The sequence below is a fragment of the Eretmochelys imbricata genome, chromosome 1 (assembly GCF_965152235.1).
Source record: "Eretmochelys imbricata isolate rEreImb1 chromosome 1, rEreImb1.hap1, whole genome shotgun sequence".
NCBI lineage: Eukaryota > Metazoa > Chordata > Testudines > Cheloniidae > Eretmochelys > Eretmochelys imbricata.
Window position 1 is genome coordinate 107,818,397 of NC_135572.1, and position 26,350 is coordinate 107,844,746.

The 26,350-nt window shown below is 42.3% G+C and overlaps 1 protein-coding gene across 5 annotated transcripts in view; it reads left to right on the plus strand.

Moving 5' to 3' along the window:
- Positions 1-20: 20 nt before the first annotated feature.
- LOC144262903 (protein ABHD13) overlaps positions 21-26,350 on the plus strand; it is a 48,714-nt gene continuing 22,384 nt past the window's right edge. For 2 of the 5 annotated variants that reach the window (XM_077813336.1, XM_077813346.1), the window contains exon 1: positions 21-205. Coding sequence is in view for 3 of the 5 variants with exons in the window: in XM_077813346.1 (XP_077669472.1) it covers position 205 (1 nt within the window). In the remaining 2 variants the exon portion in view is untranslated. Of the gene's footprint in view, positions 206-11,614; positions 11,689-13,023; positions 14,213-26,350 lie in introns of those variants that run through there. The other 3 variants (XM_077813318.1, XM_077813326.1, XM_077813308.1) reach the window with 3 other exon arrangements.

Here is a 26,350-nt window from a genome sequence, read left to right on the forward strand (position 1 = left end):
GCCCTTAACCCCGGAAGCGGAAGCGGCTGCGGTGGTGATTTCGTTCCCGGAAGCGGCGGTGGCTGAAGTTGCAAGTCCCGGCTTTGGCCTGAGTGAGCGCGGCGTGGGGTCGAGCTCCGGCGGCGGAGGAGAATGAGGCGCGGGGGCCCCGCCGAGCCCGATTTCAGCCTGGGAGCGGTCCCGGCAGCGCGGCGCGTCTGAGCAAGTGAGAGAGACACACGCGGGGAGGCGCGAGGAGCTGCCGGGAGGGGGGCGACGCGGGGGGTCTTCCTGCTGCTGGGGAGCCCCCGGCCCCTCCCCCGCGCCTGTCACTGGAGGAGGGAGGTTCCGGCTTCCCCCCCCCCCCCCCCGGGCTGTTGGGTGCTTGGTGGTGGGCGGGCGCCTGCCGAGACCCGCCGATCGGAGCCCAGCGAGGCTCCCCCGCGCGGACCCAGCACCACCCCTCCGCCGGGCTCCGCTGGTGACTCGGTCGGGGCCGCCGTGGCTGAGCCGCGCTGGGTCGGTAGCTGAGGCTTCGCAGCCCCTGTGCGGCGGGGCCGGGCCAGTGTCTCGGCCGCAGGGCAGTTCGGTCCCCGTTCCGCTCCCGCCCACGTGAGGCTCGGTCGGGGTCCTTCCCCTCGGCCAGAAGGATGCGGAGTCACCAGATAACTCCGCTCTCCCTGCCTCTGTGCGCCGACTGGAGCGTCACCCCGGGGAAACCCGCAAGAGACCGGGAGGAAGCGTGTAGACAGAGCGTGTGTGAGAGGGGGGCACGGCAGGAGAGAGGAGGAAAAGCAGCGGGACACAAGGTGCTTTTCCCGGATGTACTAAATCTATCTATCGGTCGATCTATTATTAAGGAAAGACTGAGAAATTGATCAAAAGTCAGATGTGTAGGTCAGTTTAGTTGACACCCTATTTCACTAAATAGTTGGGTAATTACTGATTTGTGCTGCATTTATACTTTAAATATTCTTAAGTTATTTGTTTTCACTTATGTTTTAAGGCAGCCGATTTCACAAGATCCTGACATTTATTGTACGGCTTAATTTTAATAAACTATCCAACGCATACACTACTTACTATACCAGTGGTTCCCAGACTTGTTCCGCTGCTTGTGCAGGGGAAGCCCCTGGCGGGCTGCGCCGGTTTGTTTACCTGCTGCGTCCGCAGGTTCGGCCGATTGCGGCTCCCAGTGGCCGCGGTTCGCTGCTCCAGGCCAACGGGAGCTGTTGGAAGCGGTGGCCAGTGTGTCCCTCAGCCCATGCTGCTTCCAGCAGCAGCTCCCGTTTCCCTGCACAAGCGGTGGAACAAGTTTGGGAACCACTGGACTATATATATTTTATGGTATGTAATTTGTTCAAAGCTTCAGATGTATTGGAGTTTTCTCCCCCTCAGTAAAAACCAAATAGTATTTATATGTTTTGAGAACTTTCTGGCATACAAGAATTGAGGTTGATGGACAGAGCAGTAGAGTGTTAAGAAACTAATTTGCAGCAGGGAAGTAAGTAGGTCTAATTTGGCTTTTTGACTTTCTTGCAGGTACCCAATATCTCAGACATATTTTCTATTTGCGTTACTAAACTCTTAGACATTACTACTTCTAGTCAAGAACAGTTGGCTTCAGGAAACTCATAGCATATTCACAAAGATATTGTTTTGAAGACTCATTTAGGATTATTGATTTTGAGGTCTGCATGTCAGTCAGCTGAGATTTCCATAACAAAAAAGTGAATTTTAGATACTTGTTTTATTGTTCCTGTTACCCCAGGCTCTGTTTTGGCCAATGTAATAGAATATGTGTATTGTGTAAAAATTTCAAATATTAAATTGTTTTAAGAATTTTTTGGTAAAGTAAGATGTTTAACTCTTGTCATAGTTTTCCAAGAGAAACAATGTACTATTACAGGGATCAGCAACCTTTGGCACGCGGCCCACCAGGGTAAGACTCCTGGCGGGCCAGGCTAGTTTGTTTACCTGCCACATCTGCAGGTTCGCTGCTCCAGGCCCATGGGGGCTGCAGGAAGCGGCGCGGGGTGAGGAATGTGCTGGCCACCGTTTCCCGCAACCCCCATTGGCCTGGAGTGGTGAACCGTGGCCCGTGGGAGCCGCGATCCGCCAAACCTGTGGATGCAAAAGGTAAACAAACCAGCCCGGCCCTCCGGGGCTTACTCTGGCGGGCCATGTGCCAAAGGTTGCTGATCCCTGTACTATTACTTGAAATATTGTGGGCCATGACTTCTCTCTTTAAGTAAAATAACTTGAATTTTTTTGGCCATGACAAGCAACCACTTTTAGTATGGTTATTAAGGGATAATATTTTATCCAGGAGTGGGAAGGATGCAGGTGTAGACCATATAATTCAGTTTCTTATCCACTGGCCCAGGAGTCTGGAGTTGTCGTCTTAGCTCTTCCAGTAACCCATTCGGTGACCCTTGGACAGGTCACCTTATTCCTCTGTATCCTTGCTTTTACATCTGTAAGATGAAGACAATACTTACCTTCCTTCATAGGGCACTCAGATTTACAGATGGAAAACACTGTAGAAGGATAATGTCTTGTAGGTAGTTGTACTTAAAGAAAATTTTGACTATTTATCATATTTGGGGAAAGGAGGAAATATTGGTTAGCTGAAATTTAATATTTGAAAGGGAATGTTAGAGTCTGGAAGACCATGAAGGAAATAACTGTTTGGCTCCATCATTACTCCTAAGGGAAGTCTGTGCTAAAAATTTAAAAATTCTGTGTATGGTATTTTAAAATTCTTCATATTTTATTTATCAAAATAACACAGTATAATCACACCAGTTTCAATTATTCTTGGTCATTTATTTCAAAATACCTGTCAGCAAGTATCTCTAACAAAACAGAAGACAAAAAAAATTGAGGAAATGATTTTTGACAGATTCCTTACTCATATAAATATAGAACGTTGAGTAATTAATTTAAACTACAATACAGAACTGTATTTTGTGCCCCCTGAGAAACAGTGCAAAGGCTTGGGGAAGTTGGGGGTAACAGAGGGGCTGAGGGACAGGGAAGCAGCCTGGGGATGAACCTGGAGGATTGTTGGATGTGGATGGGAGAAATATGGAATAGATTTTTGGAGGGCAGGGAGGGATTGTTAGCGAGCCTCTCCCATGGAGACCCTGGCGCACCCCTAGCCTTTCCCATTCAATCAGGTACATCTGCCCCAATGTGTCCCTGCACCTCCTTCCCCCCGTCTCCTTCAACCCCTACTCTGACACCCACTCACCCTACCCCCATGTGGCTCTGCACCCCCACTCCCATTCTCATGTGTCCTTGTGCCCCCTCCCCGCTCTCACCATGTGTCCCTACCCCCTCTTAGCCAGCTCCCTCCCAATCCCCATGTATCTCTGCACCCCCTCCCCCATCGTGACACTGCACCCCATATTCTTCATAGAGATGATATTATGATATGATTAGGACATAATTTTGATGTATTTTATTCAAGATAGGTCATGTGAGAGGTTATGATTTACTGAATATGATTATCCTATTTGTATGCATATATCATTTTTGTATCCGACTTTAGGAATCTAGACTATCCATATTACAAATGTGTTTACACATGGAGAATGGCCACTAGGCAAAAAACTGTCAGTTTAGATGGCTAGTTGGGAAGGGCCCATTCAGGTTAATGAGCCATTAGGAGAAAACAATAGGCCTTAAAATAAGCTTATCTCCCCCTGAGGGCCTTACTGAGGACCCTACAAACAGCCTCAGAGTTATTGGTGCCGTGACCGTACAGGGACATGTGATCAGGTGACCTGGTGCTGGACTCCATCTTGGGATATCAGTGTTTTTCCACTGATTGGCGTGGGAACCAAGCTTTGAGACAAAGTGTTCCCATGGTATGCAAAAGCTATTTAAGGCAGAGGAGTGACATCATCATGGTTCTTCACTGACTCCCCACCCAAAGAGACTCTTGGAAACACCTATGGAACAGAGAGACTGAACTGGGGGGAAGTGCTGGATCCAGGCTAAAGGGATTTTTAGCCTGTGAATGGAACACCTGGGGATTTTAAACTGTAAATTAGTGCAGCTTTCCTTTAAGAATCTGCAGCCTGCTGGTATCTTCGCTTAGGGTGAGGATCTGCTATTCATATATAATCTCTTTAGTATATTAAGCTTAGTTTCCATGTTTTGTTTATTTTCTAGGTAATCTGCTTTGATATGTTTGCTATCCCTTATGATCACTTAAAATCTATTTTTTATGGTTAATAAACTTGTTTTTGCTTTGTCTAAAAGCTAGTGTGTGGGGGTCATAACTCAGGGCAGAAAGCTGCTCTATATTTCCTCTCCACGTTGAGGGAGGGGTTGAATTTCATGAGATTATGCTGTACAGTTCTCTGTGCAGCGCAAGATGGTGTAATTTTGGGTTTACACGACAGAGGGGGGTGTGCGTGCCTGAGTACCTGAGAAGTTCCTAAGCTAGAGCCTTCCCATGCAGAACGGATCACAGCGTCTGCATGTAACTGTAGCTGGGTGTGTCTCTATCTGTATGTGTGCTGGTGAAAGTGCAGGCTGGAGCCTGGGAGAAGGCTTGGCAGGTAGGTAGATCACAGCAGTAGAGTCCAGGCTGGTGGGTAAGGGGGGCTGAGTGGTACCAGTTCCAGGTGGCACCCAAAGGGGGAACCCATCACACCCATGTGTCCCTGTGCCCCCACTCAGCCACCCCCTTTCCCCATGTGGCCCTGCATCCCCTCCCCCTTGTGTCCCTGTGCCCTCACCCAGCCACCCCCATATGGCCCTGCACGCCCTCTCCCGTTCCCATGTGGCCCTGCACCTCCGTTCCCATTCATCCCCTGCCCCAGTCTGTCCTCCCCCACTACCCTTCTTAACCCTAATCTGTGACTCCCCCAGTGGCCTCATGTGCCTCACACTGTCTGCCACCCCCACCCCCTCCATATACCCTGTCTCCTGCCCTGGCCCTCTTCACTTCCCTCTGGCAGCTGGCTAGGGCCCTGGAGCCACTTCTGTGGTCTAGCGACCCCTGGTGGGCAAAAGGCACAACTGCAGCAACTTCTCAACAGAAGTTTATTTTCTGCAGGGAGAGGGGGGGATAAAAAATTGTGTGGCACATGAATTATGCGCATGCACTGTGGCGCAGAATTCCTGCATGAGTATCCACTGAGGGAGGCTTTTGACATGTTGACTGAAAAGATTGAACAGCTGTACAGAAGGATGATTACTTTTAGGTAAAGTATATTTTGCTTTTACTTGCAAAGACTTTAGCTATTAGGGTTTTTTTTTGTAAATTTTCCCCATGCAGATAGCCTCATAATTAAAATAATTATCTTCAGAAAATGAGATGGTATCAAGCATAATTTTCAAGGTTTATTTTGTTTTCATAGACCTTGCTTTGTTTGTCCTTGCCACTATCACCCAAGCCTCTTTTAAAGTATTTTTGTGGGATCCCTGAGTATGATGAAACAGAAATTGAGACTTAAAATCTGAATTGGGCTTTATATCTTCAGGGGTTATATATAATGTAAAGTTTACAAAATAATTATTGCATGGTGTTTTTATTCTACCTGTCACTGAAGTTTTAAGGTGTAATCGTCTCCCCCCTCTCTCAAGATGTAAATAAATGTAAGAATAGTAGAGGGTTTTTAGGACATGTTTTTGCTGTGGGGTGGAATTACTGAGCTTTTTGGAGTGTAATTTAATAGCTGTCCTTCGAATCTTTCAAGGATTCACACTGAATTAATGAGGTTTAGCAGTAATACTAGTGCACTTGCTAGCATTACTTAACATGTATTTAAAACATGCACTCCACCCAGCCTTCCCATGCTCTGAATGTAGGCCAGGCAAAATTGTGATATTTGACAGAGAGAACGTAAAGGCCTGGATGCAGAAAAGTCTCAGGCCTGAGGAGGAATTCATATGTGGCATTCAGTTACTTTAAAACCTCTCAGGAAAACTGCAGCAAGTGTGCTCTCGTTCAACATTGAATTATCTTGGGTCTTAAGACACTTTACTGTAAACTGATTTAAAAACCAGTCTCAGTAAATGTTGATTATGTTTAAGAGAATTTTTTTAACACTTGATGTACTTCATCTTAATGTTAATATAGTACTATTTGAAAAGTCATTAAAATATAAATCTAAAAAGAGAGAGAAAAATGGTCTCAATCCTGCGAGATGAGTTTTGCAGGTGTTCAGCATAAATTTCATTAGGCTCTCTCACATGACAACAAGAAAAGCAAGATTAAATTTGAGGCCGCTCGGCATCTTGTAAGATCAGGCCCATGGACATAGCAGTTTAGTCCAACTCTTAGCTAAAACACTAGCAATTAAAGAAGGCCAACACTAAAGCACTACTTTAAAAAAAATCTTTAAATTTATAGTTGCTTTTACCTCAAAAAATTTGGACTTTGGGGCCAAATCTTTCTTCTTTTCAGAAGGGTAGCCTCGTTGGCTTCAGATGATCTATTAGCATAAGAAAAGTGGGATGTATTTGGCTTCTTTTATATAATATTGTTTGAATGTTTAAATTTCTTTGAACAAGAAACTTTAAACTGACTTTAAATGACCCTTTAAAAGCTACATTGTGAAAGGTAGAGAAGCTCTAAGCCAGGGATTGGCAACCTTTGGTACGCGGCCTGTCAGGGAAAGCCGCTGCTGGGCCGGTTTGTTTACCTGCAGCGAGGTTCGTCCGATCGCAGCTCCCACTGGCCACGGTTTGCCACTCCAAACCAATGGGGACTGCGGGAAGTGGCGGCCAGCACATCCCTCGGCCTGTGCCACAGCCCTCATTGGCCTGAAATGGGGGGGTAAGCAAAGTTGTGTCAGCAAATAGAACATTTTGTTCCAAATAGCATCACAAATGGGAAAAAAGTGAGGCAATTATTGCTTAACTGTCAAAGTCCAAAGTCAGCAGGAGGGGCAACTGCCCGCTTTGTGCCATGGCAGGTGATGCTTCTGATTTGTAGGTTTCTCTTTCTCTTTTAATTGAAATCCAGCTTTGCCTGTTTCTTCTTCTGTTGTGCAGATCAGAATAGATTATGTGCTGATATTGTAGTAAGGTGTTTTACAGCTTGATGGCAGTACTGCTCTCTGAAGAAAATGTTGTTTGTAGCTTTCTTTAAAATGATTTTACATTCATATTAGCTAACAGGTTTAATTTCAATTTTGCTCAGAAATGGAACCTTCATTACCACACGTGCACACTCTTTCAAATTGTTTTGGGGGAGAGAAGGAAAATTAAAAATACTATGGGACTCTCTTATTTGGACTGTCTGGGTACCAATTTAATTATATCTCTCCCACCTGTACTCTTGTGGCGTTAATATTGTGGAGGGTCTGAAACTGTTCTTCTGTCCAATCTCCTTCAGGCTTCTGAGATAACTGCCTCTGTGGATATGGGGAAAGCGGTGGGCGTGATATACTTTGACTTTAGCAAAGCTTTTGATACGGTCTCCCACAGTATTCTTGCCAGCAAGATAAGGAAGTATGGATTGGATGAATGGATTATAAGGTGGCTAGAAAGCTGGCTAGATCGTCGGGCTCAACGGGTAGTGATCGACGGCTTGATACCCAGTTGACAGTCGGTATCAAGTGGAGTGCTCCAGGCGTTGGTCCTGGGGCCGGTTTTGTTCAAGATCTTCATTAATGATCTGGATGATGGGATGGGTTGCACCCTCAGCAAGTTTGCGGATGACACTAAGCTGTGGGGAGAGGTAGATATGCTGGAGGGTAACGATAGGGTCCAGAGTGACCTAGACAAATTGGAGGATTGGGCCAAAAGAGATCTGATGAGGTTCAACAAGGACAAGTGCGGAGTCCTGCATGTAGGATGGAAGAATCCCCTGCACTGCTACAGACTAGGGACTGAGTGGCTAAGCAGCAGTTCTGTAGAAAAGGACCTGGGGATTACAGTGGACAAGAAGCTGGATATGAGTCAACGGTGTGCCTTGTTGCCAAGAAAGCTAACGGCATATTGGGCTGCATTAGTAGGACCATTGCCAGCAGATTCACAGAAGTGATTATTCCCCTCTATTGGGCAATGGTGAGGCCACATCTGGAGTATTGCGTCCAGTTTTGGGCGTCCCACTACAGATAGGATGTGGACAAATTGGAGAGAGTCCAGCGGAGGGCAACTAAAATGATTAGGGGGCTGGAGCACATGGCTTATGAGGAGAGGCTGAGGGAACAGGGCTTATTTAGTCTGCAGAAGAGACGGGGGGGGGGGGTTAATAGCGCCTTCAACCACCTGCAGGGAGGTTCCAAAGAGGATGGAACTAAGCTGTTCTCAATGGTGGCAGATGACAGAAGAAGGGATAGCTCAGTGGTTTGAGCATTGGCCTGCTAAACCCAAAGTTGTGAGTTCAATCCTTGAGGGGGCCATTTAGGGATCTGGGGCAAAAATTGGGGATTGGTCCTGCTTTGAGCAGGAGGTTGTACTATATGACCTCCTGAGGTCCCTTCCAACCCTGATATTCTATGATAAGAAGGCACAATGGTCTCAAGTTGCAGTGGGGAAGGTCTAGGTTGGATATTAGGAAAAACTATTTCACTAGTAGAGTGGTGAAGCACTGGAATGGGTTACCTAGGGAAGTGGTGGAATCTCCAACCTAAGAGATTTTTAACCCCAGTTTGACAAAGCCCTGGCTGGGATGATTTAGTTGGTGTTGGCCCTTCTTCGAGCAGGGGGTTGGACTAGATGACCTCCTGAGGTCTCTTCCAACCCTAATCTTCTATGATTCTGACTGACTGTAAATCTGAGCACCAATAATAGGATATGTGATGGAACCAGTTACGTTTCAGAGAATTCTGGTGAAAAATACTGTGCATTCAACTGGCCGTAAATGCAGGGTGAATTTGATTTAAATCCTGATTTAAATCACTAGTCAGGAAGCCTCAATTTAATAATGGATTTCTACATAAAAATGCATTCTTGTTGGTTGTTATAACCTTAATACATAGTCTTCACAACTCAAAGATAGATGTAGGTTTCATTTTTAGACTATACATTAGGTACACACTATACATTTTTAAAGTGATTTATTTTGAAAACTTTTCAGATTAGTTTTACGGCTATATCAGAAAATGAATGATGGTTTGGTTATTTCATTTACCAAAGGTAATTGAAGTAGATAGTTCACCTCCCAATGACTTCATAAATATCTCCAATTCAACAGGTTAATTAATATTTGGAGGATTTTCTTGCCGTGTTGTATTAGGAGGAGAACATCACTAGACAGACATTTAAATTTTTATTTAACAAAAATGACAACATTATGTATTCTGGAAAGGAAGAAAATATTCTTTCTACACCAGTAGAAGAAGGTACTGCTGTTAAAAGTGAGATTATCACTTCAACAGTCCCTGAATCCAAGTGCTTAAGTGACTTCCACCAGTTCACTGGTGTGACTTTCTTTAAAACATCATCAGCAAACATATATTTCTTGAATGGTTCTTATTCCCAAACTGGGTCTCTTTTACGGCCTGCTGCCATTATAAGTTTTCCCTTCTAGTGAGAATGGTATGGTAGATCTCAAATCAATGAAGGCTACACTCAGAACTCAAGACTTCTGGAATATTCTACTCAAACAGTTTCACATTTATTTCCACGGCCTGTCCCTCCCTTCTCACATTTGTCTCCAGACTTCTTCTCCTTGTCCAGATCTATTCTGCCCCCAACAATCTTCTATTCATTGAACTTTTTGAAACTTTGCACTTTTAGAGAGAGGTAAGGGATTGACTCTGTGTACACAAATTTGCAGAGGGACAATAAGGTTGTGGTCTGTTATTTCTCACCTCTATTTATTTATTTTATTTAAAAACATTTTTGCCGTTAACAAGCATGTTATTTCTGGAGACATAAATCCACAGTTTGAGAACTGCAAAACTAAGCATCTCTGATGGTATCTTCTAGACTGAGCACTGAGTCCCATTGGGTAGATAGAAAGATTAACCAAAATAATCTATACAGAAGCCCCTGGAACCCCATAAAATTGGGTCCCTAATCCATGAACTATTAAAACTCACTCACAAAACTTTTCTTAAACATTACATGAATATATTGTCTCATATTATAGAATTAGAATTTATGATCTCTATTCCATGATAAAATACCTTTGAGCTATAATGTATAGGTTTTTTCCTCAAAAAGCATTTTATCAAAAAATCCAATTTAAATTAAAAAAAATTATTATTATTTTAAAATCATTGATTTTTATCCCCCCTGCCACAATGTTGATGACCAGATACTCAAGGACACAGATAGGTATAATATCCTATCAAGTAGCTGATTGTGAAAAGAGATGGATTTATGGTTGTACATTTTTTTTTTTTCTCCCCTCCTTATTGTCAGATTAAGCGAAAGTACTGTTTGCTTAAAGTATTGTTTTTTCAGGTCTGTAAAATTTTAGCTACATCACAAACCTGATTTAATGAAATTAAATTCTTAAAGTATTCTTTTTTGACTTTTAGTTGGAGGAGCCAGGCTAGCTTTTCTTTGCAACGGCAATTATACACTTTGGTACAAAGGTTTTATGCAACTTAAGTAACAGCATACAGAAGAAGCTCCCAGACTGGTATACGCAGCACTTTGAGTGGTCTGCAAAGCTTCTTCCATCACAATAAGAAGGCATGCGCAATTGAAACAAGAAGGATGCCTGCCATCCTGTGAAATTTCACTTGTGAATGTCAGTCTTCAGGTAGTGAAGTGTGGTGTCTGATGTAGTTTAGTCAAGCGTTCTTATGACTTCCAGAAGTTCTTTAGATTTGCTTTATGTTGTGACGGTTCCTCTTTGTGTTTTTTCTGATGAAGTTGTTAATGGTAACCTCATGCACTGGATCACAGGTATTTCCCTCACCAGTGAATGACTTATATCAGAAAGGTCTTTGGGGTCCCTTTCCTTCTTATTTGAAGGGCAATCATTTGTCTTTTTCCTCACAGAGTAAAAGCACTGCCTTTCTGCCATGCCATAGTCACCTGCTTTGTCATTATCCTTGCAGTTCTTGGCACTTGAATACCAAACCATGGGTATTTTCAGTCAGGTCCTTCAGGCAGTGTGCTTAACATTTTTTTTCTATGCCTACTCTTGTGGTTCTGTTGTTTCTTGTATTGTGATTCAGTGGCGGTGCAGAAATTGAAATCTGTTACTCTCTCTTTTTCAGTGAGTGTTTAGTGTGAAATCCATAAGCAAATTTGCAGATGAACTCAGGCTAGAAATAAGAATAAACACACATGGAAAAAAGAATAAAACTAGAGTGGTCTAGAGAGAGAAATGCAGTGAATGCTGATATATCTAAGGACGATATCCTGTCCAAAAGCCAAGATTGTCTAGTGCATGAGCCTCGGGTTGGAGCTAGCATGTTTTCTTGCTGATGTATGATCACCCTTGCAGCATAACAGGGTCCCATCTGGAGCTGACAGTCACTCAGATTGACTTTCTTAGATGTCTTTAGTAATTAGATAAGGACTCTTTAGGGGTTAATTCCACTTCTCATGATTACTATAACTCTTCTAGCTGACATCTGTCTCCATGCATATAGTGGGCTATGTTCCGGATCTGGTTTATATATTGGGATCAGTAGTTGGAGGGACAGAGTTTACTCCCATGTCATGGACTGACCACTATGTCCCTCATTTTGATCTCTAGGTGTACTTTTTTCATTGGAGCATGAACTTGCTTTGGCATCCTGAACCAGTATTGTTTCCACTGATCACAAGGAGGTACAAACAACTGACTGTTCTTTCAGTAGCCTGGTAGGACATTAAAACCACCTGTTGTCATCACCGTGGATGATGATATAAGTACTCCTAAATACCTTTCCCACTTGATGACCTGTAACAAATGAAGCAGGAGGAAATATGGCTAGAAAGCTGGTAGCAGAAATCTTAAACTGAATCTGACTAACTGTGGCATTAAGCAGCATAGGTACAAAATGGGTGGGTGGTGGGGACAAGTGTTAGGCATCCATCACAATTGTGCCTTTTCATCTGGTCATCTTAATCCAGCTATAATACTTTTTCAGGTAACTAAGGGCTATAGCTGCAGCCAGGCATTTGCAAGGGATTGGGGAAGTTGGTCTGTGAGAATATTTCTGTATAAATCGTTAAAGAATGAAGATGCTTGTCACAGGCATGGAAGTAAGAGTGATATCTTTTTTTATCTCTGGATCCTAGAGCTAATGCCCAAGAAGCAATTTTGCAAACTGATCAAATCACCATCTGTGCCCATGCTTGCTTCTGCAATTTGGGTGGGAATAAAGTTGTTGTCAGCCACAGTATTTGAGGGGATTATTAGTACTAAGTAGTATTCAATACTAGTAATAAGTAGTATTCAAATGAAAACAAAAGAGAATTCTCCTAGGAGTTGCAAAGCCTATTTTACTCTTCTCACTGATTATCAGAGATCCTAGTTTTCCATGATAAAAAACCAAAAATTCTACGACTTAAAAAAAACCCCATAAAAATCCACGTTTTTCCGCGATTAAAATGAAATGCTGAACTTTAGTTTTCTTAGTCACAATATATATAGATCCGTTGAACACAGTCTTTTACTGAGATACAGTGGAACTCTGCTTATCTGATCTAATTGGCACCAGGGCCAGATGAGATAATCAAAAATTTGGATAATCTGGCGAATGGGCAAAGAACTTCAGCCCAAGGCAGTGGAGCTCCCACTGTCGGCTGAAGCCTGAGCCCTGCTGCCTGGGGCTCAGAGCCCTGGTTCAGTTAATATGGATAATGGAGGCTCAGATAAACAGGGTTCCACTGTAGCTAATGTATGTTTTTATTTTTTCACAAAACTAAAGATTCTATATAAAAACACGAATTCCATGGTTTTCGATGGCAAATGAATTTCTAGAAGCCCCTGCTGATTATTACAGTTGAACTTTGGGAAGTGATTAAAGTGATCTAGTTATATAAAAGATTAAATAAACAGTAGTTTGTTGTTACCTTCTGTTTATGCAATGGTTTACTAATAATCTTCAGGAATATGAATGCTTGCTTGACTGTTTTCCATGTTTGATATTTATGTACATATGTTTGGGTTTTTTGCAGGATACATATGGACTAAAAGATCACTCACTACTGCAATGGAAAAGTCATGGATGCTTTGGTCCTTTGTTGAAAGGTGGCTACTGGCTTTGGCATCATGGTCTTGGGGTCTCTGCCGTATTTCTCTTTTACCTTTGATAGTAACTTTTCATTTATATGGCGGCATTACTTTACTTATGTTAATATTTGTATCAATAGCAGGTATACTATATAAATTCCAGGATGTACTGCTTTACTTCCCAGAACAGCCCTCTTCTTCACGCCTTTATGTTCCTATGCCTACCGGTATACCACATGAAAACATCTTCATCAAAACCAAAGATGGAGTTCTTCTCAATCTTATTCTGTTGAGATACACTGGGGACAATGCAGTGTATTCTCCTACTATCATTTATTTTCATGGAAACGCAGGCAACATTGGTCACAGGTTACCAAATGCTTTGCTGATGCTGGTAAACCTGAAAGTAAACTTGCTGCTGGTTGATTATAGAGGTTATGGAAAAAGCGAAGGAGAAGCAAGTGAAGAAGGTCTATACTTAGATTCTGAGGCTGTGCTAGACTACGTGATGACTAGGTCTGACCTTGATAAAACAAAAATCTTTCTCTTTGGCCGTTCCTTGGGGGGAGCAGTGGCTGTTCATTTAGCTTCTGAAAATTCCCATAGGATTTCTGCCATAATGGTGGAGAACACATTTCTTAGCATTCCACATATGGCCAGCACTTTGTTTTCTTTCTTCCCAATGAGATATCTTCCTTTGTGGTGCTACAAAAATCAATACCTGTCCTACAGAAAAATCTCTCAGTGCAGAATGCCTTCTCTCTTCATCTCTGGGCTATCTGACCAGTTAATTCCGCCAGTTATGATGAAGCAGCTTTATGAATTATCCCCATCTCGGACAAAGAGATTGGCCATATTTCCAGAGGGAACACATAATGACACTTGGCAGTGTCAAGGTTATTTCACTGCACTTGAACAGTTCATCAAAGAAGTAATAAAGAGTCACTCCCCTGAAGAAATGGCAAAAACATCATCTAACGTAACAATAATATAATTGATATTCCCTTTTTTCTGATAAAACTGCACTGTACCTTGATTTGTGAAAAATTGTAAAAGAATGTCAATTTTTAAATGTATATTATGTCTGTACTTGCCTAAAGAGTGAAATTAAACTTGGAAAGGTCTAATACTTTATTATGATGATCCAGATAGTGTTTATATTTGCAACATTGTAAATGAATGAACAGTTCTACAGGTCTTTCCCATACACTTTTTGGATATGTTTATTCTTCCACTTGTTCAGTATATACAGTGAAGGCTATTGCAAACTTCTCGTGACTACATTATTACAATTTACATTAGTTTAAGATGACAGAAGGCTCTTCAGTATTCTCTGCTGTATGTATCAGCTATTTGGCCAATCATGATTAGCAAAATATGTTCCATAACAATATTTCTCTTCTAGGATTTAGTTTAAGTATACCATGCATGATAGTGTTTTATTCCTTGAATTTATGTGTTATGCAAGATATGCTAAGTAATGTAAATAGCATTAATGGCAACGTATACCTATGGGTATACGATCCTGATTATTTTTATGGTTATATATGTTCTATTACGAATTGAAGGTTAAGAGGAAAACCCAATTTCCTATATTAATTTCATTTTTTATACTGTAGTAGTGCTCTCAAATTTGAGTGTCCATGCCTAAAGGCCAAGAGATGGTTTTTCCTTGTACAGCCTGCTATCTGAGAAGAGAATCAACCTATGAAGAGAGGGAAAAAATGTACCATCCAAATATAACTCTTTCAAAACTATTATTGTTTGTCCACAGCTCTTCAACTTAGCCTTTATTAGTTGTCATTTCTTGTTGGCATCACAATAGAATCATCAGTTTAGGTAGGGTGTCCCATGTTGTGGATCAGAACAGCAGAAAGAGCAATGCTATTTGTTGAAGAGGTGGCAGGTGGGGTGATACAGTTAAACTTACATTTGATTTTAAATTTGATTAAATTAAACAGGCCTGTACTCCCTCTACATACACTTCTAAAACAAGTAGTCTGTTTAAACATTAGAGTTTGATTTGTACAGTTTCTATGATCGGGATAAGAAAGCCACATAAACATTTAGACTTAGCAGATTTAGATTTGTTAAGTTCTAGAGAATGTAGATCATCTTGTTTTAACTCTTTTAGCCTTCTGTTTGCAGATTTTTTTATTTAAATTTTATTGTATAGTGTGGAGACTGACTGTAAGTACAATCAACAAAAATGTGAATTTCTTCCAGTCACATTAAGAGTTAATGGTGACCACTTTCGTGTGGACAGTGTTGAATAATAAGATAAGAGCCTGATTGTGACTGTCCTCCTAGAATGAGGATCCTTGCTTGAGCAACTATACCAAAGCTGTCTGTCATCAGCGCGGTTAACATGACAAGGTATATTCTATATTTGTACTAGGTTTAATTACTCATTTGCTCCAGATGATACGCAGTTTGCCTATTCAACAAATAGCTTTTTTTACCAGACTAAGGATATCTGTGAAAAAAGGTTTTCCATACAAAAATGTGTACCATTGCTGTTTCAGGCTGAATTCTATTCAGCCTTTCTGCTATTACTGTTAAGCCCTAATTCAGGAAAGCACTTCAGCACATGCTTAAATCCATTCCTGTTTCGGAGTGGCGCTTAAGCACATGCTCAGGGTCCGTTAGCATCAGTGAACAAAGCTGTATTCCTGAACTAGTGCCTCAGCGACTACTTTATTATATGGGAGTACAGGTGTTACACATGGATATGTATCAGAGTAGCAGCCATGTTAGTCTGTATTCGCAAAAAGAACAGGAGGACTTGTGGCACCTTAGAGACTAACCAATTTATTTGAGCATAAGCTTACGTGAGCTACAACTCACTTCATCGGATGCATTCATTATCAACGAATTAAATATGGACATGGGGGTGAAATATCTCAACTAGAGAAAATAGTTTTCAACAGTGGTTATTCTTTTTTCTGAATAAAGACATCCTATATTGCTGCCGTCTTGGTGATAAGTATTTTTTTTTTTTTAATACTGCAGCCATAAGTCCTTTAAAATAACTGCAGTCAGCATTAGAACTGCCTAGTGTTATAAACTCTCCTTAGCTGTAGTTTGTCTGACTTCCTTGTCTCTTCTAATTATTTCAGTGTTGTGTGGTATGTTTCTTTTCCTGTGTGATGTAGAAGTGGCAACCTTCTTCACGGCTAAAAGGATTTAATGGATCATAATGTTCATTTACTTGGTATATTCCTATCAGATCATGTATATTTTTCACAAATTTTGCTCTTGTGTTGTGCTATTTCAGCTACATCGCAGATTTGGAACTGACTAAATTCCTACAGAAAATAGAATAAATTATATCTGAGTAAGTGGGACAAATATTGCTGTTCTAAAAGAAAAAACTTTTAATTGTAGCAGCCACTCATGCAGATTAGTGGTTGACGGTTGTAAATTCAGTTCAGTAAATAGCTGCTTCAAAAGTTGTCATGTCTTGCAATTATTAAATTATGCCCAATATAAAATATGGATTTCCAAAGCAAAAGCTGAACATAAATGTGTATTTTTAGTGTAAACTCTAACGCCATAAAGGGCTCTTTGTGCACTTGTATCATCTGAGTAGGCAATGTTGAATTGGGGCCCATAGTTGCAAAGGCAACTGGTCAGGGGAGGAAAGGGGGAGGAAATCATGACAAACTAGAACTGTTTAGCAATGCACTCTTGATCACCAAACCATGTTTTCACCATAGTGACTGTGGGATTTCAAGTCATATATCTGAAAACCTGCACATTGTGATGAATATTTATCCCAGGGATGAGGTGTCTATATCCATAGGATTTATTAAACTGAATACTGACCCCTCAACCACATACGCATGTTCAAACTCCTTTCCTGTGCCGTATAGGGATAGGGTCATGTTAAGCAGTGTGAATGAGAAACTGAATCTCTAACAGGAGTTTACCCTTTTGCTTTGAAATCCCTCTGGGGCAGGTGAGGAGGGAATGCTTAACAAAATTGGTTTAAATTCTGTTTTCTGTAAATGCCACACTGCTGTCAGTGGGATTATTTATTGGTAACAAAAGTAGAGAATGATTCCTCCCCTCCCACCCCCGTGAGGGAATCCTTCCCAGTTGGAACATCTGACAAGTCAAGATTTTTGCCTACAGCAATGCACTCATTCTGGCTCCAAATTGTACAGTGGCAAACCGGTGTTTTGCTGTTGAGTCTTTGGTTTGAGAAGCAGCTGTTATGGTTGGGTATTGAGAAGAATCTCTGCCATTTGGTTAAAGTATTACTGCTGTTACATCGTTTGTGTTTGAAAAATAAATAGAAGGGTAATTAGGTCAAGTGCACCTTTGCCAGCACTCCTGCAAAAAATAACAGTAAGATAAAGTGTTTAACTGTGACCAGTATATATTCTTATTTTGTGTGATTCCCAATCATAGGCTTGTTTGGGGAGAAGGGACTAAGTAGTCTGGATCCAGGCTTTACAGAGGGGTCACTCTTGGGTTTAAAGATATAGTAATATACGCTTGAGTAGGAACTGCCTATATATATAATAGACTTCAAAAGAATTTGGAGTCTCAAAATAGAGTAGCTGTACCAGTAGTGTCCTTGTGATAAATATCCCCTCCCCCCCCCCCCTGCAAGAGTACTTTCTTTCTCAATGTAATTAGTGGAGAGACTTAAAGCTTCCTATTGGCCCATGTTTACATTCCCAGTATCTAGTTCTGAAACTGTGAAAGGGAAAGATATAAGCTGTGCTTTCAAAGCGGGGGGGATGGGGGTGGGAATGACTAATATAGGTGCCCTCATGTCCATTCTCAGGTAAAAATACAGCACAAACATAGTTGGCAATCACCCAGTTGTAAGGGTAGACGCATTCAGGCACACACACACTCACTCTCACTCTCCTGGCTAATTAGGAGTGTCACCTTGGATGTTCTTATGGTGACAAATGCAAAAGTGGATAGTTCTCTGACCCTAAAATCCTAGGATTTGACAAGTTTACAAGATTTGACACTTCCAGTTAGCGAAGAGATTCAGATATACCTCCAGTTATATTTCATAAATCACTTTCTTCAAGTGCATTTTTAAAATGATGTGCGAATTTGCAAGAGGCACTTTGCCAAAAATAAAATTAATGCCTCCTGCACAGGACGGGATCAAACTATGATTGGTGTGTCCCGTTTAGAACAATTTATAATGCTGTCCTGTCCGTCTAGTTTACAGTAGAATCATGCAGAAGAGAAAAGCCTGTATATCTAAAGCATATTCAGGAGCTAAATAAAGCTGATATTCTGAATTTAAAATCAGTCATTGAATGTTCAAGGAATGAATTTTCTTTAAATTTTTTTAGTATTCAGTTTAAGTATCCTATAAAGTAGTACTTCTATATTTTGTCAACTAAGCATAACTGTTTCAGTATATGTGCTAACCATTGCAGTTTTTACAAACACTTTCATTCTAGTCTGGTTTTTACAATAAAATTGATTTTACAAAACACATTCTATTTTTATGTACTGACGTGCAATAAATTGATACATTAAAAGTGCCATTAATGTCTTGTTCCAGTTTGTGATCTGTCTTCAGAATGAATTTAGGGTTTTTTGGATTGCCTGGTAACTGCTGCTGTTTAACAGGTTAAATATTTAAAATTTTATTTATAGAACAAATCAATGTACATGTAATACAGATTACCCATATTAAATGTTCTGTTACTGCACAGAAATATAATTGACAAGTTGGTTAGTAGATTAATACAAAAAAAAATTTGCAAACATCCATTTCTAGGACCTCTAACCTGGTTTCAGCTTTTCAGAGTGACCGAGTACAGCTCATAACCAGTGACCTTCTGCTACCCTTTTTTTACCTTTACGTCTTTCAGACTTCCTCTTCTCCCCGCCCCCTTATATTTCCTCTTTCAGACTGAAATTGTCTGAATATTTAGTTCCCTAATCTGAATTGAAAACAGGTTGAAAACATCCTGTATAGATTTCAGAATCTCCTCCCAAAAACTTTCACTAGCTCCACTACCAAATCATCCTGAGATACAAATTTGAAACGTGCCAGTGGCATACTTGATTTTATGCAGGCTTCTATAAGCATACTTGGCTTTTGCAATGTGCTTGCAAAACTATATTATGTCATAGGCAAACCCATATTTAACTGCAGAAGACTGTGAAAACTACTGTTGGAGTTTTGTTCATCACCATTACTTAGTAACTGAGGGATTTCTTGCCCTTTTATTTACAGTTGTAAACTCAGTATTACCCTCTCCAGGATCATAAAAGGGGTTATGGTATGTCTTTCACCTTCTTTTGAAACACCTAGAGGACAGAACTTAAAATTCACCATTTGAACTTCCACTCACAAAGAATTTTAATTTGTTTAGTCTTCAGAAAGGAAAATTGCAAGGAAAAGTCATGTGTGGGTTTTTTGTTTGTTTTTAAACCCTATGCAACGCACAGTAGTTCCCTGAATGTTAAGCATATTCCACATGCAAGTAATCCAGGTGCAAGTAGCCACTGCCCAGAAGAGCTCAGCATTAATTTTTGAAAGGTTAATGGTTTACCTACACTTGTCTTAACTATGAAAAATCAATAACCATGTACCTTAAGAAATGCAGTGTAATAGAAGTGGCTGGATTGCATGGAACAGGAACCTGAGCAGAATGAGTTCTTATATATATTTCATATAAATCAGTTCATATATAATAGTTTTCTGTGCCCCGCTTGAGACATCTTTAAAGGGCTTTAATTTTTCAAAGTATGAGTATTCAGTGCTTCCTGAAAAAACAGTTGTGAAATAACCACATTGATCTTTAACTTGTCTCTAGAGTTGAGGTTCCCTTCTCCCCCCCCTCCCCAAAATGTTGATTAATGTGAGCAGTTTATCTTTCTCTGAGCTATTTTGTCATGCTGTGCATAAGCTCTGCATATGGTGCAGCATGAGTTTATTTTGGGTGTACATTTTGAAGATTATCTTTTCACTCATAAGATTTAGGCTTAGCTTTTAAATAAAAGCTTAGGTGCTGGAGCACAATAATAAAGAAACTTAAAAATGGAAAAATATGCATCCGTTTGCATAGACACTTGCAACTGCATTATACACAGAGCCATGGATGTATATTGCCTCTAATCTAAGAAAAGTGCAGACTCCACCTGCTATCTCAAGGAGGAAAAGACTTCAGGTTTTGTACCCCAATGCAGTGTGCCAACTGGTTTGTAAAATTTGAAAGTGAAAGGTCGTGCCAAGGGCATAGTATTCTGTGTTCTATGAAGACTGCAGCAGCTCAGTGACGGAGCTAGCTGTGTGTAAATGAGACTATGACTTGATACTACTAAGATCCTTAGCCATGTGCTCCCCTTGTTACTGGGTATGCAGAGACCCTAACTACTACTGTAGCCCATGAACTCAGACTCCAAGGTCATCAGGTACCATTGTGATCTTCTAGTCTGACCTGTATAACACAGGCCCTAAAACTTGCCCCAAAATAATTCCTAGAGCATATCTAGAGCACCCACTTCCAGCTGAGGAGGGATGGCTTCCTTGTAACTTCACCACCACAACTCATTTTAGCTCAGATGTACAAAGCTTGTTTAGTTGTGTTTTGCATAAGGACGTGGGGAAAGGCAGTAACGTTACGTTGCTGGGTAACCAAACTATTCAGAATTCTGTACAAGATGAGCTTTGTCTTTCTCATACTTCCCCAGCTCAAGCAGTGTGACCCTTTTCTAAATTCTTTCTGGTTGCATTCTGGAAAAGGAAGAAATGATTGCTGATGGTGGCTCCAAAATATAAATTGCATTTATTTCTATTTGGTCCTGTTTTACTTTCTGTATGGGGCTTGATCTTTTCTTGTTCTACAGTTCGCTTCATAAAACAGTCCTCTGCTTATCATTTTTCTTTCCTGTAGTATTTCCTGTTCTCTTTAAAAGGCAATTTAAAATAACCAGGTTTACAGAGCATTCAATGGAACTGTAGTTGTAAATTACCCATCTATGTAGTTTACATGACTTTTGTGCACTATGGCGTGAAGGCCTGAACTTGCAGTTCTTGCTCAGACAAAATTGCTACTGACATCAGTGTGAATTTTGTGAGAGTGGAAATGTAGACGGTAACTATATGAAAAAGATAAACCATGCGGGGGGTGGAGGGAAAAGTGGAGTCTGTGGCGGATCATAGAAGAAAAATAACATTACTCAAAATGCAACAGTCAAGGTTCCTTCCCCACTCTGAACTCTAGGGTACAGATGTGGGGACCTGCATGAAAACCCCCTAAGCTTTCACCAGCTTAGGTTAAAACTTCCCCAAGGTACAAACTATTTTTTACCTTTTGCCCTTGGGGTTTATTGCTGCCACCACCAAGCGTCTAACAGATATATAACCGGGAAAGAGCGTGCTTGGAAACGTGTTTCCCCCCCCAAAATCCTCCCCAAACCCTACACCCCGTTTCCTGGGGAAGGCTTGATAAAAATCCTCACCAATTTGCATAGGTAAACACAGACCCAAACCCTTGGATCTTAAGAACAATGAAAAGCAATCAGGTTCTTAAAAGAAGAATTTTAATTGAAGAAAAAAAGTAAAAGAATCACCTCTGTAAAATCAGGATGGTAAATACCTTAGAGGGTAATCAAATTCAAAACACAGAGAATCCCTCTAGGCAAAACCTTAAGTTACAAAAAGGCACAAAAACAGGAATATACCTTCCATTGAGCACAGCTATTTTATCAGCCATTTAAACAAAACAGAATCTAACGCATATCTAGCTAGATTACTTACTAAGTTCTAAGACTCCATTCCTTTTCTGTTCCCGGCAAAAGCATCACACAGACAGAGAGAGCCTTTGTTTCTCTCCCCGCCACCCCCAGCTTTGAAAGTATCTTATCTCCTCATTGGTCATTTTGGCCAGCGAGGTTATCCTAGCTTCTTAACCCTTTACAGGTGAAAGGTTTTTTCCTCTGGCCAGGAGGGATTTTAAAGGTGTTAACCCTTCCCTTTATATTTATGACAGCAACATATAAGCCAAGCAATGGTATTATACTTCCCAAAAAGAAATACATACCGTGAAGAGACAATTTTGAATTTGGTGCAGTATTTCTTGACTTGTATACTAAGATGTATACTGCCTTTTAAATGGGTTTGTTCAGGCTGTATTTTAATACATAATTTAAGTAGGTTCATAAGGAGATATTTTCTCTAAAGCTGGCTAGAGAGGAAGCCTCTGTATTTCACTCATTCTTCCCCTGTCCAAAATGGGTACTGCTTAATTATTCCTAGCTTAAAAAAAATTACATTATGTGATGTTACTGTAATTGCCTGTGCAGCCCCCAGACACTGCATACATAGCCAAAATAACAGAGAAGGAACAGCTATAGCCATGCTTGGCCCTGTGTGAGACAGGGACTTCCTTCTTATTTCCTGATTCTAAAGGGCTGGCCTTCGCTTCCGGGAGAGTGATGCTGCTGCAATCAATGCAGCAGGGATCGATTTAGCGAGTCGAGTGAATACCCGCTAAATCGGTGGCAGAGTACTCTTCAGTCGACCCTGGTACTCCAGCTCACCAAGAAGAGTAAAGGAAGTCAACCGGAGAGCATCTCCTGATGACTCAGTGCAGTGAAGAAATTGGGGTAAGTCGAACCCAGCTATGTCGACTCCAGCTACGTTATTCACATAGCTGAGGTAGCGTAACTTAGGTCGACTTACCCCTGTAGTGAAAACAAATCTTCTGTATCACGTGGTCCAGATGCTGGTACCTGAAGGTGCTCGGGAAATTTCCTCTTCATCTCAGAGGACTGAGTCTAAGGGTATGTCTACACTACGAAATTAGGTCAAATTTATAGAACTCGATTTTTTAGGAAGTGATTTTATACAGTCGATTGTGTGTGTCCCCACTAAATGCATTAAGTCGGTGGAGTGCGTGCACAGTACCGTGGCTAGCATCAACTTTCAGAGTGTTGCACTGTGGGTAGCTATCCCACAGTCCGCCGCCCATTGGAAGTCTGGGTTAAGCTTCCAATGCCTGATGGGGCAAAAACATTTTCGCTGGTGGTTTTGGGTACATGTCATCAGTCACCCCTCCCTCCGTGAAAGCAACGGCTGACAATCGGCTTTCAGCAGATGGTGCAGTGGGCCTGCTAACTGTCGTCATCGAACCACCGCTTCCGTGGCAACTCTACTCTCCTGCTCTTGTCTCGATAGCTAATTTCTCCATGTTGGCTGTCATGGGCTCCTGCTTCTGCTGCAACTCTGCTCTCCTTCTCTCATGAATCCACCTTGCAGGTCCTCTCATCATTCTCTATAAATATCTATTCTCATGGCATCCGTTGTCAGCCACCACTTCCACTGCAACTCTGCTCTCCTGCAGACGCCATACCATGGCAAGCATGGAGCCCACTCAGATCACCACAGCAGTTATGAGCATTGTAAACACCTTGTGCAGTATCCTGCAGTATGTTCAGAAACCAGAACCTGCAAAAGCAGGCGAGGAGGCAACGGTAGCACGGTGACGAGAGTGATGAGGACATGGACACAGACTTCTCTCAAAGTACGGGCCCCGGCAATTTGGACATCCTGCTGGCAATGGGGCAGGTTCATGGAGTGGAATATCAATTCTGGGCCCGGGAAACGAGCACAGACTAGTGGGACCACATAGTGTTGCAGGTCTGGGATAATTCCCAATGGCTGTGAAACTTTCGCATGCATAAGGGCACTTTCATGGAACTTTGTGACTTGCTTTTCCCTGCCCTGAAGCACAGGAATACCAAGATGAGAGCAGCCCTCAAAGTTCACAAGCAAGTGGCGATAGCCCTCTGGAAGCTTGCAATCCCAGACAGCTACCGGTCAGTTGGGAATCAATTTGGAGTGGGCAAATCTACCGTGGGGGCTGCTGTGATGCAAGTAGCCAACGCAATCACTGAGCTACTGCTATCAAGGGTAGTGACTCAGGGAATTCCATTGCAGTGAAGCCATCCAAAATGACCTGCACATTTCCCAAACTGTGGTGGGGCAATAGACGGAACGCATATCCCTATCTTGGGACTGGACCATCTTGGCAGCCAGTACATAAACCGAAAGGGGTACTTTTCAGTGGTGCTGCAAGCACTGGTGAATCACAAGAAACGTTTCACCAACATCAACGTGGTGGCTGGGAAAGGTACATGAAGCTTGCATCTTCAGGAACTCTGGTCTGTTTGAACAGCTGCAGCAAGGGACCTACTTTCCAGACCAGAAAATAACCATTGGGGATGTTGAAATGCCTATAGTTATCCTTGGGGACCCAGCCTACCCCTTAATGCCTTGGCTCATGAAGCCATACACAGACACCCTGGACAGTAGTCAGGAGCTGTTCAATAATAGGCTGAGCAAGTGCAGAATGGTGATAAAATGTGCATTTGGACATTTAAAAGCGCGCTGGTGCAGTTTACTGACTCAGTTAGACCTCAGCGAAACCAATATTTCCATTGTTATTACTGCTTGCTATGTGCTACACAATATCTGTGAGAGTAAGGGGGAGACATTTATGGCGGGGTGGGAGGTTGAGGCAAATCGCCTGGCTGCTAATTACATGCAGCCAGACACCAGGGCGTTTAGAAGAGCACAGGAGGGCGTGCTGCGCATCAGAGAAGCTTTGAAACCCAGTTTCATGACTGGCCAGGCTATGGTGTGGCAGTTCTGTTTGTTTCTCCTTGACAAAAACCTGCCCCCTTGGTTCACTCTACTTCCCTGTAAATCAACCAACCTCCCCCCTTTGATCACCACTTGCAGAGGCAATAAAGTCTTTGTTTCAAATTCATACATTCTTTATTAATCCATCACAGAAATAGGGGGATAATTGCCAAGGTAGCCCGGGAGGGGTGGGGGAGGAGGGAAGCACTGGGTAGGGTAGGGGAGGAGGGAAGGACAAGGCCACACTGTACTTCAAAACTTATTGAATGCCAGCCTTCTGTTGCTTGGGCAGCCCCCTGGGGTGGGGTGGTTGGGTGCCCAGAGGCACCCCCAACCCCCGCATTCTTGGGTATCTGGGTGAGGAGGCTATGGAACTTGGGGAGGAGGGCAGTTGGTTACATAGGAGCTGCAGCGGCGGTCTATGCCTTTCCTGCAGCTCAGCCATATGCTAGAGCACATCAGTTTGATCCTCCAGTAGCCTCAGCTTTGCATCCTGCCACCTCCTCATCATGCTCCCGCCACCTCTCCTCTTGCTCCCGCCACCTCTCCTCTCACGCATCCCTCCTGTCCTCACATTCATTTTGTGCTTTCTTGGACTCTGACATTGCTTGCCACCACGCATTCTGCTGAGCTCTTTCAGTACGGGAGGACTGCATGAGCTCAGCAAACATTTCAGCGCGAGTGTGGTTTTTTTCGCCTTCTTATCTGCGCTAGCCTCTGGGACAGAGATGATAGGGGGAGCGTTGAAACATTTGCAGCTGCGGGAGGAAAAAAAGGGAGAGTAGTATTTAAAAAGACACATTTTAGAGAACAATGGGTAGACTCTTTCATGGTGAACCAAGCTGTTCACATTATATAGTACATGTGCTTTCGGTACAAGGCCCCCCCCACCCCCCCCCACACCCAATTCTCTGGGATGATCGCTTCACCCCTCCCCCCAGCACATGGCTAAAAGCGGGGACGATTTCTTTTCAGCCACAGGCAAACAGCCCAGCAGGAATGGCCACCTCTGAATGTCCCCTTAATAAAATTCCCCTATTTCAACCAAGTAACCATGAATGATATCACTTTCCTGAGGATAACACAGAGAGATTAAGAACGGATGTTGCTTGAATGCCAGGAAACACCGGGACCATATGCTGCCATGCTTTGTTATGCAATGATTCTAGACTACATGCTACTGGCCTGGCATGGTAAAGTGTCCTACCATGGAGGACAGAATAAGGCTGCCCTCCCCAGAAACCTTTTGCAAAGGCTTTGGAGTATCTCCAGGACAGCTTCATTGAGATGTTCCTGGAGGATTTCCGCTCCATCCCCAGACACGTTAACAGACTTTTCCAGTAGTTGTACTGGCCACAAATGCATCCCAAGTCTTCAGGGCAAATTAATGATTAAACATGCTTGCTTTTAAACCATGTATTATATTTACAAAGGTATGCTCGCCAGAGATGCCTTCTCCGCCTTCAAGGTCCCGGAGCCCACCTTGGGAGGGTTGGGAGGGTATTGGCTCCAGGGTGATAAACGGTTCCTGGCTGTCGGGGAGAACAGTTTCATCATCATCATCATCTTCCTCATCCCCAAAGTCCTTATCCCTGTTGCGTGAGACTCTCCCCCCTTGCAGGAGTCCACGT